This window comes from Acartia tonsa, chromosome 1 (assembly GCF_053477335.1).
Source record: "Acartia tonsa isolate MP-2025a chromosome 1, ASM5347733v1, whole genome shotgun sequence".
NCBI lineage: Eukaryota > Metazoa > Arthropoda > Copepoda > Calanoida > Acartiidae > Acartia > Acartia tonsa.
Genome location: NC_137260.1, coordinates 41,473,332 through 41,492,565, shown reverse-complemented (window position 1 = coordinate 41,492,565; position 19,234 = coordinate 41,473,332). Strand labels below are relative to the sequence as shown.

The window sequence follows — 19,234 nt, the reverse complement described above, 5'->3', positions numbered from 1 at the left end:
ATTGGCTGATATTCAAAGACTTAATTAAAAGTTGGCACAGGGTCTCCATCCAGTGGGCAAAGTTTCCCCCCTATATTACTTTACTAATGTCAACCAAAGTATAATAATTGTGTTCTCATTATTGCAATATGTTATATAAAATTTGATTTACTAATCTTTCGACGTAAATACTAGGCAGATTTCCTCATATAATGTAGACACAAAGATTATTAAATGTATTCAATCAATAAAAAGTACAGTGCTTTCAATAAATTTTTTGATTAGTATTGACAATCAATCACTTTTATTTTTGTTAGCTGGCTTATTTTATCTAAGTCAATTTGGGTATATTTTTAAGCTATATAATGAATACGGTACTGGTAGTTAACATACTTTGACACACTGACTTGAAAAAGGGAGGGAGGGGGGCATTGGGATGTTTATTACATTAGTCCCCAAAGTTTTAAAAAAAAAGTTTTCTTATTCGATGGCTTAACAACGTTGGTGACTTTTATTAAGTTTGGATTGACTGTTTCATTAGTTGAGTGTCCAAACGTCTCAACCACAATATTTCAAAGACGTTAATTTGTATATTATTATATCGACCATTTTCTTATCCCTTTAGATCCGTTATTTCCTATCCATTGATCCCCAAAATTGTTTGCAAATCTGTTCATTGAAACTCTGTGTGGTGTGAGTACGACGTGTGACTACACTTCCACAAAATATTTCACAAGAAAAAGGCGCTTATACCAAAAATCATTGAAAAAATCGTAATCTGTGCCCTTATCTTTCCATCCACTTCAATACTATGCATATTTGCCCAGGGATCTAAATAGATAAGGCAATGGCCGATAAATTGATGTAGGTCCCCAAAGATAATACACATAATTACATTTATTGGTTCGAACGTTTGGAAACTCGATTAAATTAACCAACCAATCAAAATTCAATTAAAGTCCCCAAGTTTGTTGGGCCAACTATAAGAAAACGTTATTATATGACTTTGGAGAGTAGTGTAATAAAAAAGCCCGATGTCCCTCCCCTTTCTGATTTTATGTTTTCATTATGATAATTTGCGGAATTGCAGGGACACCGAGTGGTGTGAGAGCGTGATTTCAACGCAACTACCAAAAAGGAACAAAAAAATCTTATTTAAACTTTTTACAGATCAAGATATGCATTTAATGCTGGCTGTTTAAAACAAGGATGATTTTTTCCATGCTGTATATAATAGGAATAAAAATTTGCACATTCCCTAATTCTTAACTAAGGAAATATAGGGAAAGGGGAAGTGGACCCCATGCTTTAAATTTTAGTTTTAAAAAGGAAAAGTAAATTTTTTTGTGGGCTGTTTTTTTTCTAGTGGCAAATCCTTTTGGAAGGGTGCAGGTCTCACCCTTACAAAACAGTTATAAACCTTCCTTGGACCTATATTAAGCTTCACTGTAAAGAATAACCTTATATGTTCAGCGGTTAGCCATATCCTTCGCTACACACAGACAGATAGACATATATTATATTAATGTTTGCTTGTTGTGAGTTTGTCCAATGAAATATCAAAAACAGACTGATTAAATTTTAAATATAAGGAAAGCTTTGTTTAAGACTAAGGCAAGTTTAAGTATATTTTCAAAGGCAGATACAGAAGAAAAAAAAGTCAAAAACAAAATATAAACATTAAAAAATATAAGATAATCTTGATGAGTATAGAAAATGGATTGCGTGGCACTAAATGCATAGCACTAAAAGTGTTTGGCATTTGAGTCTAAGTGTTTGAATATTTACATTTTTATCTCATTTTTAAAAAAATCGAGGAATTTGTGCCAATATGGATAAGAGACAGAGTACATGAAAATCTGGTGCAACATTAAAGTAATGATATATCGATTACACTAGCCCATGTTAGATAACGACGCTGCAGCTGCGTATAAGTTTTTATTTTTGGCAGCTGCTTTACCAGAAAGCCCAAATTAGGCTGTTTAGTACACTAGTTTTATGATAACGACTTCTTATTCGTTCGCTTTGGGAACTTTATTAAATTTTGGTTGGTTGGTTTATTCAGTTGAAAGTCAATGCGCTTTAACACCTAATTTTAATCTACAGAATGGGAAATTTTGTTTATCATGTTTGGGGATGTACATCAATTTATCGGCCATTGTCTTAACCCTTAAAATGCCTGACTATTATGTGTGGCTAGGAACTACTTATTGCCTTTCTAGTAGATGCGGATTAATGCGTTCATTAGTAAGTTTCAAAATATTAATAGAAGATTGTAAAAGCATGAAACTATGAGTTAAAACTAAATAAAATTGAAGTGTAAAAACGTTGTTTCACTATATATATCAAGTTTCCAAATAGGTATTTACAAAAATAATTTATGTTATCTAATGAAGAGATCAAATTAAATAAAAGTTATTAGCGACTTTTTACTCTAAAAATATTTGTTTGCTATTTCTGAAAGCAATCAAAGGCCATTCAAGACGGTATAGGAATGTAAAATAATATTTGTTGAAAACAATTTTTAAGTAGCGCAGCTACTCTTTAATTAGGGTATATTTGACCGTCCGTCTTATCGTCAGTTTCCGTTTAGATAGGTTTTGTGGTTATCTTTTTATGTACAAAAAATCAGGATCTAAAGGAATAAGACAATGGCTGATTAATTGATGTACATCCCCAATGAAAAATTGCCCCTTCTGTAGATAACAATTAGTGGTTGAAGAAACTTTGGACACTTTACTAAATGAACCAACAAATGAAAATAAATAAATGTCTCCAAAGTTCCAACGAATTAGAAAACATTATCATAAAACTTTGTGGACTTATGTAATATACAGCCCAATGTCCCTTCCCTCTCTGACAACAAATATTCTAACTAAAACAGCTAATAAGACTATAACATTATTTCTGCGCTTCTTTTGAATAGATTGTCCTTATTTTTGTTTACCAACTCTAAATGTTTCTGATTAGATCTATTCACTAGTTCTTGTGGTATGTTTACTATTTATATGGTTAGTAATTGATTTATATCTACAGGAATGGATATGAAGTTAGTGGATATTATGACAAGACATATTTTGTCGTCAATTAAGGTTTCTACAATGGTCCTCAGTTATTGGTCATTCGTTTCACCAATAGGAGGGGAAAGAAAGGGGTAATTTACTTGTTATTTGGTCTGTAATTTATATATATTTACAAGGTTGTATTGAATACTCTTTAACTTACTTTGTCCGTCTGTCTTTTTAAGTATGTCCAAAGACTTTTGGTCATGTATGTTTACTAGTTACATGGTCTGTAATTGATTTATATCTACTGGGGTGTATTGGCTACTCATTAACTTACTTTGTCCGTATGTCTGTCCAAGAGAGGCTACTAATTGCTTGATTTTTCATTGTCTTATCCCTGTATTCTTGATTATCCAATACCGCGCATTTATTTTATAACCTCCGTCTTAAAGTCGTAACTGCGTTTGATAAAAGAGTTAAACCAAAATTCTTTCCATGGACTTAATTTTGTATAACAACAGGCATAAACAAAAGAGAAACTTTTAATACAAATTAGGACCTGTAGAAAAAAATTTTCTCACCTGCTAATGTGACGTTTTTAAGCTCCTTGCCCCATATTCTGTTGCCATCCACACTCCCCACTATAACAGCTCCGTCTTCGTACACTAGATAATAAAAGTATAGACATCTACCTGGTACCAGTGGTGGGGACCGTTTTAGTCTGCTAGCAAATTGCTTTGGCTGTGTTATATTTCAGATGCTATTAGCTGATATTTAAAGACCCAATTAAAATCGGCATATGGTCATTGATTACGAACTTTAGAATAGCTTCGATGTTTATCTTTAAGATAATATTTAGAAAAGTTTGGATGTAAGTCTATCCATAATAATTCCAACAATTTTTAACCATTAAAGATTCTTGTAAAAATTAAGTATAATAATCGTATAATAGATAGACTTAGCGTCGTGTATTTGATTGCATTTTTTAGTCGCTGTTATGTTTTTAGACCATATTTAGAAAAGCTTTGGTTGATTAACTGATAGGATTTGAGATTATAATTTGAAGAAGTAAATGCAATTGGATTGGGAATAAGAGCATAATTGTGGAAGCACAGACTCACCTATACAAATCTTCTGTCCGTCTGTATTCCAGCACATACCCCTCACTACACTCTTGTTCCGGTTGTTTATCATCTCCTCGTACCACGAACCCTTAATTAAAATAAATATTAGATGAACATCATATTATATTTGAGACTAGGAATACATATTTTAACCTTGGTCAGAGAAGTATACCTAAATCTGTTAGGTAGATACAATCACCTTCCAGAAAATGGCTTATTTAATGAATCTTCAGTGAATCTTCACTGAAAAGCTAAGCATTCTTGGTTCGGTAGTATATATGGCCTTAAATTTTCAGAACAGACATATTATAGTCATGGCCGGCGACGGATATAAATTCTATTGCTTTAAAACATAGGATTCGTTCTAAGCATGCCATGATATCAAAGTGCAGCTACTTTAAGAACCACAATTACATACCTTGTATAACATCCATAATATAATAAGTCCGTACTGGTCACAGGAGGTCATCAAGAACTATAATTACATACCTTGTATAACATCCATAATATAATAAGTCCGTACTGGTCACAGGAGGTCATCAAGAACTATAATTACATACCTTGTATAGCATCCATAATATACTAAGTCCGTACTGGTCACAGGAGGTCAACAAGAACTATAATTACATACCTTGTACAGCATCCATACTATAATAAGTCCGTACTGGTCACTGGAGGTCAACAAGAACTATAATTACATACCTTGTACAGCATCCATACTATAATAAGTCCGTACTGGTCACAGGAGGTCAACAAGAACTATAATTACATACCTTGTACAACATCCATACTATAATAAGTCCGTACTGGTCACTGGAGGTCAAATAGAACTATAATTACATACCTTGTACAATGTACAGTATCCATACTATAATAAGTCCGTACTGGTCACAGGAGGTCATCAAGAACTAAAATTGCATACCTTGTATAGCATCCATACTATGATAAGTCCCTACTGGTCACAGGAAGTCAACAAGAACTATAATTACATACCTTGTACAACATCCATACTATGATAAGTCCGTACTGGTCACTGGAGGTTAACTTCTGGTGGGATTCATTCCAGGTTACAACCTGAAAACAAATATTTATTAAATTTAGCAGTCTATCTTATAAGGTCCTTGGATATACGTACAATATACATACACAAATGATATAGTAGCTTCACTACAAAAACAGAAATGATATTTGGCTGAACGTCAATCCATAGAGAAATTGAACAATGCTTGATTCTTAAAACTAAATATTGGAACAGTATTATGCCAAAAACCTGTCACAAATTTATCGAAAGTTCATTAAGACGTTATCAATCAAAAGTTTTAAATAATATACAATTTTAATTGTGACTAATCTTTTTAAATAAGAAAGGCTTCGTTCAAAAAAGGGAAGCAATAAAACTATTTCAATAAATTCAAAAAAACGGAAGGACAGAGTTAATTATGGAGTATATGAAAATTGGCAAAAGACATGATTTTAAGTACTCCAAAATCCAGGGATCTAAAATGATGAGACAATGGCCGTTTAATAGATGTGCATCTCCAATGATGAAACACAAAATTACAACTGTTGTAGTTTACAATTAGTCGTTAAAACGTTAAGACACTGAGTACTATAAAAATAAAAAGTTGTTCAGCAAACAAATAAGAAAACGTTATTATAAAACTTTGGGGACTAGTGTAATAAACAGCCAAATCTTCTTGATAATTTATCATTTTTTTTCATCTTTGAAAACATTTTTAGTTTTAAAAAGCGTCTAGACTTTGGTTAGTTTTATATTGATTAAGTTTTGATATCATATGTTTATAAGTTGTTATCTTAGTTTGTTTCATAATTCAAAGAATTTATCTTACTGTCATTCAGTTACAGAAAACAGGAACATATAAAACCATTAGCCTATAATACAAAGCAAGGGTATTAAATCATTTTGATTAAGTAGAAAGCACAGCTTCTCTAGAAGAAGATTTATCCTTTTACTAGATTGTGACTTAACGTCAATTCGCAACCAATATTTAATGGCAAGGGTAAATATACGCCGCAATGTAAATTGATTTAAGCTGCGCTACTTACAGATATAATTGTTATTGTTTAACTTTTAACTTCATGTATTTCAATGACTTAAATGGTTTCTTAGGCATTTAAAACAAATAATCTATAATACAAAGTAGCTTGATGTCTGTCCGTCTGTCCGTCTGTCCGTCTGTCTGTCTGAAGCTTAAGATCTCGGTAACCACTGAACCGATTGGATTCTACTCTTCAGGGTATATACCTATCGGTCCTGTGGTGGTTTTAAGCTATTTTCTTGGGGGGTGGGACACCCCCAACCCCCCCAAAAATGAAAATTTACCCCCCTCCCAAAAAATTCTCCTGGTGCTGGTGGTGCAGCTGGTGCTGCTGGTGCAGCTGGTGCTGCTGGTGCTGGTGCAGAAAATTATTTTTTTTCTTGGGGCAAAGCCCCTAGAGGCTAGGGGCGAAGCCGCTAGTTTAAAATAAGACAATAGCCGATAAAATGATGTGCATCTCCAATAATGATACATGAAATTGCCCCTTCTATAGATTATGATTAGTGGTTGAAAAGTTTGGACACTCAACCAATTGAACCAACAAATCAAATATTAATAAAAATTACAAAGTTGTTTAATTTGTTATAAAACTTTGGGGACTATTGTAATAAACAGTCCAATGCCCCCTCCTTCCCGGGATTAATATCTATCCCTTTCCATGGTGATAGCTAAGTCCATAAAAACTAAAACGCCCATTGTTTTCATTTTCGAGACCAGACTCATTTGTCATTTACAACCCAATTTAAAATTTTTAGAATTAAGTAGGAAAAGAATATTTATACTTAAAAGTTAAGGAATCATTTGCAACTAAGGCTTCGAATCCGATTAATATTAGAACCGGTTTTCAACCATACTAAAAATCATGTATAAAATCATTAAAATTATCTTAGAATATTTTTAGAAAGAAAATTTAATAAATATTTTAATAAAATAACGCTGTCTTTAATACTATGCGAAAAATAACTATTCTAAGGTTAGGTTCAATTAGAGAGATACCTGCAGGGATGAGTAACCCTGTAAGATCACTGTCTTTTAATATACTAAAAGCATTATATCAATTTTAATATATTCTTTTTTCTCGAAAAATGGCTTAGAATAAAAGTGACAAAAGATGAAGAATTTTCGTCATTCCACTAAAAGATCAAAGTATATTCTGTGACATGAAATAAAAAGCATTGGTTCTAGAAACCTATATCTACCACATAACACTACATTAAAATTAGATTAGGATGCAAAATATAATTATAACATATAAACTCCTTTTAATAATTTAGGGAAAATTGTTTTGTGTCGAACAAACAATTTCTATTCTCGCTTGTAAATAAATCTTGGAGGAAGTCTAAAATATTTTCTATTGTATGTTAAGTATAGAAAAAATAAATAAAGCGTAGTTACTTAGGTTCAGTTTTATAAAGGATGACAATATCCATAAAATCAAAAGGAAGAACAAACGAACAATCTATAATACAAAGTAGAATGATGTTTGTTTGTCTGTCTGTTAGTTTGTCAGTCTGTCTGTCTGTTTGTTTGTCTGTCTGTCTGTTTGTTTGTAGCGAAGAATCTCGCTAACCGCTGAACCGATCGGGTTCTCCTTTACAGGGTAGCTTCTCATAGGTCCCGGGAAGGTTTATAACTATTTTCTTGGGGAGTGGGACACCCCCCACCCCCCCAAAAAAAAAAAAAAAATTTCTTTTTAAAACTAAAATTAAAATAGTGGGATCGACTAGCCCCCCCCCCCCACAGAAATTTAAATCTAAAATACGAAAAATTGATTTGATCAATCTTCTTGGGGAAAAGCCCCTAGAGGCTAGGGGCGAAGCCGCTAGTAATCTTTATACAGTGCTAGAACTTAATATGCAGAAGATTAATTTGTAAGTAAATCGTACATGAATCTATTGTAAAATCAATTAAATACAAGATAGTAGATAAAATCTAAAATATTGTAGGTATATCATTTTCTAATATAAAAAATTAAATTAAATTTATGCTGATATATACACAAGTGAAACCTTCGTATTGTATGTATATCCATATTAAGAGATTTAATTTTCTTCTAAACTGTCATATTTGAAACGTTATAGAATTAGAATGATGAATTAATGATTTGAAATTTCAAGTTATGAATTTATTATTACTTGGATCGTACACCAGCTTATCATGTATTCTAATAAAGCAAAAAGTAGCTGGCTAAAATAACTATACCCCCATCCACTCCATTTTCCCTATTTTACCCTATTACTAGATGAACGCACTGGCCTAATAATTGATGTCCATCTTAGCAACTAAGTACAAGACAATTTTCCCTTGTAATAATGCAACGTCTATTTTATAACCACTTTTCTAGTATATTATCAAATAAATAACAAAACTGTTTTAATTTTATAATTTTTCATTTTAATACCCCTGGAAAGCTGTCTGTAATAATATGCGATAAATTACTATATTCTAAAGTAAGATCACTTCTTCAATAATTATGTTTAGATGCAAATATTTAATACTTTTATTTTCAAATCTTGTCATGACGTTGTTAGATATAAGCAAGCATATGTTAAATCATTCTTACAAGGTGTGGCAAATAAATAGCACGGATGATTATGATTTTAAATAGTTATTTCCTGTACAATTTATGTATGCTTTGTCAAAATCAAGAGTTGCTTAAAAGTAACAATATTATATAGTTAAATAAATTCCAATACTAAGTGTTGGCTTCATTGCTTTTGTGGGGTATCATCATTTTATACAGAGTGGCAGCAACATAGCAAGATATTTTTATTTTAAAATGTAATGATTATTATCTTTCTAGGACATGTCGTATTATCATTCCTATAAATAGTGTGTTTTCAAACTAACAAGATACTAAAAAAGGTTTTAAGTTTAAAATTAGAATTTCAAAACTTTCTGCAATTTTGAAGCAACACTAAATACAATATGATTTTGATAAAGTTGGTACTACGCTAGCCATAAGCTGTTTCATTTATCAGGATAGATGTCATTTTTTTGTGCTCTAACCCCAAGATTTAATTATCCACTGTAAATCATATTTCAAACGTTAGAGTTTTTAACAGAGTAGTTTCTTAATTACTAGCTTTCATTCAAACCTAAATTCTAACCACTGAGCCCCTACGTCCATAATATTTTCTTGATTTTCAATATTGTAATTCCCTATTACTTTATAACTTACTAGCATCTGCGCCCCTAGCATCTATGCCAGAAAAATAGTATAACTATCTTTAAATTTTAACAATAGAAAAACCTAAACCATCCAAAACATACCTATGCATATGCTCTACTAATATACATATATTAAATTTCTATAAGATCATGAAGATTTTAAAAGTCTTATCACATTGATAAACAAACTACAATATCCCTTCTTCTTCATTCTAAAGAAATTCTGCTATAGATCATTCAACACTTGTTACGCGCATAAATACTCAATAAGAGGAACATACGCACATAATCAGAAAGAGATAAGTAAATAGCTTTAAAATCAAATATGTAGCTCTCAATTACAAGGCAAAATTATTATCCATGTAATTATTTTACAATACAAATATAAAAATAAATGTTCACGAGAAAAAAGTAATTTTAATTTTGATAGGGTTTTAATCCACAACTTGCGCACGCCTATGCACTGTATACTTTAGATACCAATCCATTAATTAAAAGTTATAAAAATTATAAGATATCCTATCCTACAATATAAAACAGTAAGGTATTTATTGTCTGAAGCTAATGATCTTAGAAATTGCTTGTCAGAATTGGTCAGAATTGCATTTGAGGACAGCTTTGGGTGGTGTTAAGCTTTTTTACTGAACTTCCCGACCCCCCTTAAAGCTAGGGGGCCAATAGGCTAACATTATCTATTAAGATTTTATTTCCTTTATGCATATTTCTTAAATTCTGATATCAAATGAAATGGGCGCGCGAAGCTTAAATTCAACTTTTATTTGAATATTTGATGATGATGATATGTATGAATAGTTGTATTGTCCACTAGCATATGAATATGTGATTTTGAGATTACAGAGACTCAAATAGACAGAGAATGTACGGTAGTTAAAAAAGTACAAAGACAAATAACCACTAGAATACTTGTAAAACATGACTTATTTGAAGGGGATGCGATAAATACCGGCTATTTTTAGGATAAGACAATGGCCGATAAATTGGTGTATATCCCTTATAAATAGAAAGTAAATAACTCCTTCTGTAAATCAAAACCATTAGAAGAAAAGTTTGAAAAAAAAACTATCAAGATTCAATAAAAGTCCCCATAGTTTTCAGCCCACGAATGAGAGAATGAAAAATAAAACTTTGGAATATCTAATATCCACTTCCTCCTTGTTAAACACTTCTGTATTTGATAGCTACTCATTGCTTATGACATGAGTGGAAGGAGAAATAATGGTAGATTTGTAAATCCCTCAAATTTCGCTCCCTTCCTGCAAGAAGATAGTTTAATGTTATCCCTTTTCCATGAAAATCTTAAAAATAAAAATATGAAATAAGTATGTTATAATTTATGTCTTTGGCAAAAATTCTACGTGGTACATAAAATCTCAAATTTTGAAACTTTAAAAATGTTAACAAACAAATTTTCCCTTTTCAAATATTTGTGAATATTTTCAAATTAAAAATTTGATGTGGTATAATTTTAGGAAGGAATAGTACAATGGCGGTTAAATCAATCTAAATCAAATTAATATATTTTGTGCAGAATTTGACAATTCCAACATATTTGAACTGTGGATATATTAATTTATATTATCTATTATCCTATCCCTTTATCCCTGGTTATTTTGCACAGGGAAACCTTGGCATTTTCTAAATGGACGTGTTTAAGTCTGCATGGTTGGTCAATAAACAAAACAATTTAGTAATTTTTTTAGTTTTAAAGAAAATGTAAAGGTGATAAATATTTTTTTAATTCAAAGCTTTGAATCCGATTAGTTTCCGCTGAAAAAAAGAATTAATGGCTTTTAAAATAAAATTGGATAAAATTAAACACCAACATGATATCATCATATCATTTGCTTAAGATAAGTACTCAGTGTATTTCTGTTTTTTTTATCCAGTATTTAATACATTTTATTTCAATTGAATGTTTTGGTTGAATTATTAAAAATACATGATACCCTATGAAGGGACGTCTTAGAAACCCCTCATTTCCCCTCACAAAAATAACCCTTTAATGGACAGAGAAAGCGGACAATAAAGGGTATAAAACCATTTCTTTCCAAATATTTTTTTCATAAACTACATCATGCATTCAATTTCAAAGCGTTGAGAGAAAAAGTAAACGCTCATAGCTATATCCCTTCATTACTGAAGAAATGATAATAAATGATGATTGTGGTACAATAAATTAACAATAAAAATATGTAAATTTTAATTATGTACGAATTTAATTTATTGACCTGGCATGCCAATTCAACCAGGGAGGGAGGGAACATTGGGCTGTTTATTGCACTAGTCCCCAAAGATTTATAACAACGTTTTCTTATTCGTTAGCTTATCAACTTTGAGACTTTTATTTTGATTGATTTTTTCTTTAGTTGAGTATTAAAACGTTTTAACCACTAATTGTAATATACAATAAAGATGATTTTGTTTATGTAGATGTAGATGTACGAATGTACATCAATTTATCCGCCATTGTCTTATCCTTTTAGATTCCTGAAATTAAAGTGTATTTGTAAGCAGGAATTGAGGGTTGTGTAATAGACTATAAATTAATCTTATCCCAATAATATTGTGTATAATTCTACGTTTGATTAAATAGGGTTTTACACTTACCAAATCTTCAAAGTACCCTCCCTACCTGGTAAGTTGTAAGTAAATTTTAAGTAAACTTAAATGCTATTATATCTATCCTAAAATCTCTGAAAACCAAAGTATATGATAATTTTATGCATTCAATTCACACCTAACAGGTCAACTTGGCTTATTTACAATATCTGTACATCCCAAAATAGATAAGTTTTGACAGTGTTATTTTAAACCAACCAATCAATAGTCAATAAAATCTATAATAAGAAAATGAAGGTTGTTAACTTTTGGTACCAATGTTATTTACAGTCCAATGTCCACTCCTCCCTGCTTGAATCGTAAAGTACAATATCTGGGAAGAATACGATTCAACTAAAGGAAATTTTAACATTTTATACCTTAATATTTCTATCTAAAGTTTTTTTTAAAGATATCTTTTGAACAATAGAAATAGAAGAATAGAAGCATATTCTTAACCTTTTTTTTGTCAAATCTAAGAAGGAACATTTCTAGCAGACAAAAGTATTGTTTACTTTCGACTCAAGCTGATGTGGATTCTTAAGAAATTATAGACTCGCTACTCGATAGTGAGGCAAAATTATTTTTGTGAAAAATCATCCAAAAGCACATTAAAAATCTACAAAAATTAAACAAAATCATATGTTAATAACCCTTTTAAGATTTTATTTAATTTTTGTAAATTTTTTATTCGATTTTGGAGGATTTTTCACAAAAATAATTTTGCCTCACCAGCGAGTAGCCAGCCTAACTTTTTTTTAAGAATCCATCTCCTTACTAAGCTTTCAAATTTAAACGAAATTTTTGGGCAATTAATTCTGATTCCGTAAAGCTTTCTACTAAGAAAATATACTGTTTACAGCTGACTTTTATCTATGTATGAAATGAAAAAAAAACATGCATTCGTAACAAGATGTGTACAAAATTTCAACCAATGAAATTAAATGTATGTACCGAAGCGATTCTCCTATTGGCTCAATCAGACATTCCCTCTCTTTCTTAGTACCTTTATTTTTTTAACCTCATTAAAAAGCACAATTTTGTTGAAGTACAAAACTTGATATAATTGCTGCGTGGTCACTTAATCCACATATATATCTTGAATGAGAAATGGATTAAGAGTCATTATTAAAACTTTTTATAAGGATTTCAATCCAGGGCTCAGCAACCACAGCCGATTTATCCTGGTTCTTAAGACGAATGCCTAAAAATATATTTTTTTTTGTGGAAAATCTTCAGATTTAGCTAGTCGTGGCTTGATGTCGAAAATTCAAGCATATAGTTAAGAAGAATCTAGAATATTGACAATCTGTGATTTTTTCAGTAATCAACATTTGCAGTCGCGACTCCTTAAAACACAGCAGCTGTCGAGCCGTCCTATTATCCCTATCCATCAGACAGCACTATACAGGCTGCCGAGCCTTGCTATAATCACTATCCATCAGACAGCACTATACAGGCTGCCGAGCCTTGCTATAATCACTATCCATCAGACAGCACTATACAGGCTGCCGAGCCTTGCTATAATCACTATCCATCAGACAGCACTATACAGGCTGCCGAGCCTTGCTATAATCACTATCCATCAGACAGCACTATACAGACTGCCGAGCCCTGTTATAATCACTACCCATCAGACAGCACTATACAGGCTGCCGAGCCTTGCTATAATCACTATTCATCAGACAGCACTATGGAGTGTAAAAAGAATTCATTACCATTGTAAAAGTCTATCAGTATCTGAGAAGCAGTGACTCATAGGATAGGTCACTTAAATAAAGATGATCCCCCTCCCCCCATTTTAAAAAATGAGACCTATAAAGTTTTCAACAAAGGCAATTAAGTCCATAAGTACTAAGTAGTAGCTATAAAACATGCCAGCTTTATTTATGTTTTTAGGATTTTTTTGGTTAAAATATAGCTGGTTTGTGATTATTAAAAAATCTTATCTTATTTTAAACAAATTTTGTCTTAAATTTTTTTAAAAAACTGCCATTAAAAGTTAGCTTCCCCTATATCTCTGCTGTAGCATATATAAAGCAAGCAGAAAAAAAGATATATTTTGATTGAAAGGATGATAAAGTATATGAAAGACGTATAATTAAAAGTAGACAGCTATAATACGAAGGAAGGAGATTAAAGAATTAATGTATGTAGACTAAGGGGGGGGGGGAAGTTTGTACACTTATAGGAAATGAAATTCAGTACCAAAGTTTGGGAGGGTCGTATGGGCTTGTTTTTAAAGTTATCAACCTAATTCTTTTTGTAGGCTCTCTTATATGACTTGATATACACGTATTTCTTTGAAAATTGAATTTCGGTACTTTCCTTCTAGGGGCTTGTGGAGCAAAAGACCCCCCAAAACACTAAAAATATGAGTTCTGACCTTATTTTTAAAGATATCGACCTGATTTTTTCTTTATAATACTTTTTTAACATACCCCAATCAACGAACCATTACAGATTTCATTTTGGGACTTTCCTTCTAGGGGCTTGTGGAGCAAGAGACCCCCAAAACACAAAAATATGAGTACTGGGGTTATTTTTGAAGATATCGACCTGATTTTTTTTATAATACTTTTTTAACTTAACTGAATTAACGAACCATTACAGATTTCATTTTGGGACTTTCCTCTTAGGGGCTTTTGGAGCAAGAGACCCCCAAAACACAAAAATATGAGTACTGGGCTTATTTTTGAAGATATCAACCTGCTTTTTTATAAAAAAAATAATATTTAAACATAACCGAATCTACGAACCATTACAGATTTCATTTTGGGACTTTCCTTCTAGGGGCTTGTGGAGCAAGAGACCCCCAAAAATCATAAAAATATGAGTTGTGGGCTTCTCTTTTAAGATATCAACCTTATTTTTTTATATAATAAAAAATACTATTTTAACATAACCGAATCTACGAACCATTACAGATTTCTTTTGGGACTTTCCTTCTAGGGGCTTGTGGAGCAAGAGACCCCCAAAAATCATAAAAATATGAGTTGTGGGCTTCTTTTTTAAGATATCAACCTGATTTTTTATATAAAAATACTATTTTAACATAACCGAATCTACGAACCATTACAGATTTCATTTTGGGACTTTCCTTCTACGGGCTTGTGGAGCAAAAGACCCCAAAAACACTAAAAATATGAGTACTGGGCTTATTTTTAAGAATATCAACCTGCTTTTTTTTATATAAAAATAATATTTAAACATAACCGAATCTACGAACCTTTACAGATTTCATTTTGGGACTTTCCTTCTAGGGGCTTGTGGAGCAAGAGACCCCCAAAAATCATAAAAATATGAGTTGTGGGCTTCTTTTTTAAGATATCAACCTGATTTTTTATATAAAAATACTATTTTAATATAACCGAATCTACGAACCATTACAGATTTCATTTTGGGACTTTCCTTCTACGGGCTTGTGGAGCAAAAGACCCCAAAACACAAAAAATATGAGTTCTGGGCTTATTTTTAAGAAATCAACCTGATTTTTAAAAAAATAATACTGTTTTAACATAACCAAATTAAGAAAACATTACAGATTTCATTTTGGGACTTTCCTTCTAGGGGCTAGTGGAGCAAAGATTCCAAAACCACTAAAAATATGAGTTCTGAGCTTATTTTTAAAGATATCAACCTGATCTTTTTAAAATAATACTTTTTTAACATAACCGAACTAAGGAACAATTAAGGATTTCATTTTGGGACTTTCCTTCTAGGGGCTTGTGGAGCAAAAGACCCCCAAAACACTAAAAATATGAGTTCTGAGCATATTTTTTAAGATAACCTGAGAACTCAATTTATTTTGTTGTGGAGGTGTTTTACCCTACTTTGCCCTAAAAGGAAAGTGCCAAAATGAAATTATTAGTGGCTACCTAGTTCAAACATGTGAAAAAAGTTTTCATGAAAAAAATCAGCTCAATATCTCTAAAAATATTTTTTGGGGGTCTTTTGCCCCACTAGCTTCTAGAAGGAAAGTCCCAAAATGAAATCTGTAATGGTTTCTTAGTTCGGTTATGTTAAAAAAAGTGTTCCTAAAAAAATCAGGTTGATATACTTAAAAATAAGGTCAGAACTCATATTTTTAGTGTTATTGGGGTCTTTTGCTCCACAAGCCCCTAGAAGGAAAGTCCCAAAATGAAATCTGTAATGGTTCGTAGATTCGGTTATGTTAAAATATTATTTTTATATAAAAAAAGCAGGTTGATATCCTTAAAAATAAGCCCAGTACTCATATTTTTAGTGTTTTTGGGGTCTTTTGCTCCACAAGCCCATAGAAGGAAAGTCCCAAAATGAAATCTGTAATGGTTCGTAGATTCGGTTATGTTAAAATAGTATTTTTATATAAAAAATCAGGTTGATATCTTAAAAAAGAAGCCCACAACTCATATTTTTATGATTTTTGGGGGTCTCTTGCTCCACAAGCCCCTAGAAGGAAAGTCCCAAAATGAAATCTGTAATGGTTTGTAGATTCGGTTATGTTTAAATATTATTTTTTATAAAAAAAGCAGGTTGATATCTTCAAAAATAAGCCCAGTACTCATATTTTTGTGTTTTGGGGGTCTCTTGCTCCAAAAGCCCCTAAGAGGAAAGTCCCAAAATGAAATCTGTAATGGTTCGTTAATTCAGTTAAGTTAAAAAAGTATAATAAAAAAAATCAGGTCGATATCTTCAAAAATAAGCCCAGTACTCATATTTTTGTGTTTTGGGGGTCTCTTGCTCCACAAGCCCCTAGAAGGAAAGTCCCAAAATGAAATCTGTAATGGTTCGTAGATTCGGTTATGTTTAAATATTATTTTTTATAAAAAAAGCAGGTTGATATCTTCAAAAATAAGCCCAGTACTCATATTTTTGTGTTTTGGGGGTCTCTTGCTCCAAAAGCCCCTAAGAGGAAAGTCCCAAAATGAAATCTGTAATGGTTCGTTAATTCAGTTAAGTTAAAAAAGTAGTATAAAAAAAATCAGGTCGATATCTTCAAAAATAACCCCAGTACTCATATTTTTGTGTTTTGGGGGTCTCTTGCTCCACAAGCCCCTAGAAGGAAAGTCCCAAAATGAAATCTGTAATGGTTCGTTGATTGGGGTATGTTAACAAAGTATTATAAAGAAAAAATCAGGTCGATATCTTTAAAAATAAGGTCAGAACTCATATTTTTAGTGTTTTGGGGGGTCTTTTGCTCCACAAGCCCCTAGAAGGAAAGTACCGAAATTCAATTTTCAAAGAAATACGTGTATATCAAGTCATATAAGAGAGCCTACAAAAAGAATTAGGTTGATAACTTTAAAAACAAGCCCATACGACCCTCCCAAACTTTGGTACTGAATTTCATTTCCTATAAGTGTACAAACTTCCCCCCCCCCTTGTATCGTGAAAACCATTAACAAATTTGTTCATTTGTTGTTTCTCAAGGCAGGGGGGGGGGGGTCATAAAAGCCTCCCTCTCTCAATAATAATAATTTGCAATAGACCCCCAGGAATAGGGTTTATTGCAAACTTTAAATATTTGCAAAGAAAATATTGATTGTCTTTATAATTACATATTCTGACATAGCCAAATGGTTTCCAGCATTCCAATAATTCCTTTCCTTCTATGATAATCATTAATCAAATACCATGTCAGGCTGTTGAACTGATATTAGGTCAACATAAGAGTTATTATAATGGCACCCACCCGCGCCTCATTCCCGCATAAGCCTTAAATTTAAACCCACTTGAATACAAATAAAAAAAAATCCGTAAAGATGGATTGTCTCTGTTAAAGAACAGATTAACCGTCCAGCTGCATTTTAAAGTTATAATATGACGATTTCGCAGAGGCTTAGTAGGTTATCGTTATATAGTTTATCTAATCAGTACAATCAATTCTTAACTTATCTGATAATTCTAAGGCGTGAGGGGACAATAGTCTGTAGACTAAACTGGTAAGTAATGTTTTATGATATTTCTTTAAACCCAAGGGGCATCATTGGGTTGTACAAACAAGTAGAGAAAATTAAGAGATTTTTTGTATTCATTGGGAATTTGCATTTATTAATTGTTCATTGTCTCCCCCCTCCCTGCTCTTAACTGTAAGAATGAATAAGGATTATTGTGAAGGATGAATGCTAAGGTGAGGAAAGGTCAGGCATATAAGAAATGTGCAGGGATCTAAAGGGATAAGACAAAGACTGATAAATTTATGTACATCCACAATGATGATAGACATAATTACCCCCTCATTAGAATCCAAGGTTGTTGAGCCAACGAATAAGAAAACGTCATTATAAGATTTTGCGGACAAGTGGAATAAAAAGCCCAATATCCCCTCCATCCCTGAGAAATATGGCATTGAAAATCATCATAACCAGCTATTATTATCGTATTCTGATATTTCAAAATATTTCTCTAGTTTATATCGGCTTAAAATGATAAAAGCATTTACTTCCAAATCGAATTAAAAATGCATTACTGTATATGATAACATCGCTTTTTAAAGAACCATACTTTCATCTTTTTCATGATAAGAACCCATTGGGTCATAAAATTTTTAACTAAGCCCTAAATTCATTCATTATAAGCAAGGCTTTTCTAAACTAACTTAAGTATTTTAGTATAAGATTATGAAAAATATAGAATTCCAAAGAAAATACGAGCGTATTATACTTTTACCAATATGTTAGTTTTTATTTGCCTTGCCCCTGCAGGGCCTCTACAAGTCTACAGTGCGGTTTATCCAGTACCTAATTTAACCTTATCTAAGCTAATAAAGAGACAAGATAAAGGCTCACACCTCCCCAAAGTATTTTCTATTTATATAAAAAATAAGATAGGATGAGGTTGCAGACCAAACTTATAGGTAAATTACCGTTTTTGTATATTTAGGAGTTGTTCTTTGATGGATGTTGTCATCCTTGTTTTTTCCTCAAAAGTAATTAGCTTTGAGAGAATATTAAAATCACAAACATTAACCAGCAAATTACCCCGAAGAACATTAAAATTTTCGCCATTGTTTTTGCCATAGAGCTTTTGCTAGGCTATTCTAATTATTAGAATATGGCTTAATTACATAGGAGGTTCGTGAAAATTCTACAAAAATTTTCTCTTACACACAAACACAGATATGTTTTCTCAGATTAATTTGAATTTATGAAACATCAAGTAATATAAATGTCTATTTTTAAAAAAGTTGCCATCTTCCATTTTATTTAATTTGGGCCACAAACATAACTTTTTGGCCACAAATTTTTTTAATTCTTATTTTAGGTTAGGTTTTGTAGGCAAAGGTAAGAAAAGC

The 19,234-nt window shown here is 31.8% G+C and overlaps 1 protein-coding gene across 4 annotated transcripts in view; it reads right to left on the bottom strand.

Moving 5' to 3' along the window:
- The window catches only part of Oseg4 (intraflagellar transport protein Oseg4), a 77,008-nt gene that overhangs the window by 16,903 nt on the left and 40,871 nt on the right, over window positions 1-19,234 (bottom strand). Inside the window, exons 3-5 of one of the 4 annotated variants that reach the window (XM_080161917.1) lie at window positions 5,102-5,182; window positions 4,106-4,196; window positions 3,566-3,649 (exon numbers count right to left, since the gene is read on the bottom strand). In XM_080161917.1, coding sequence (XP_080018043.1) covers window positions 3,566-3,649; window positions 4,106-4,196; window positions 5,102-5,182 — 256 coding nt within the window. The other 3 variants (XM_080161923.1, XM_080161932.1, XM_080161940.1) reach the window with 3 other exon arrangements.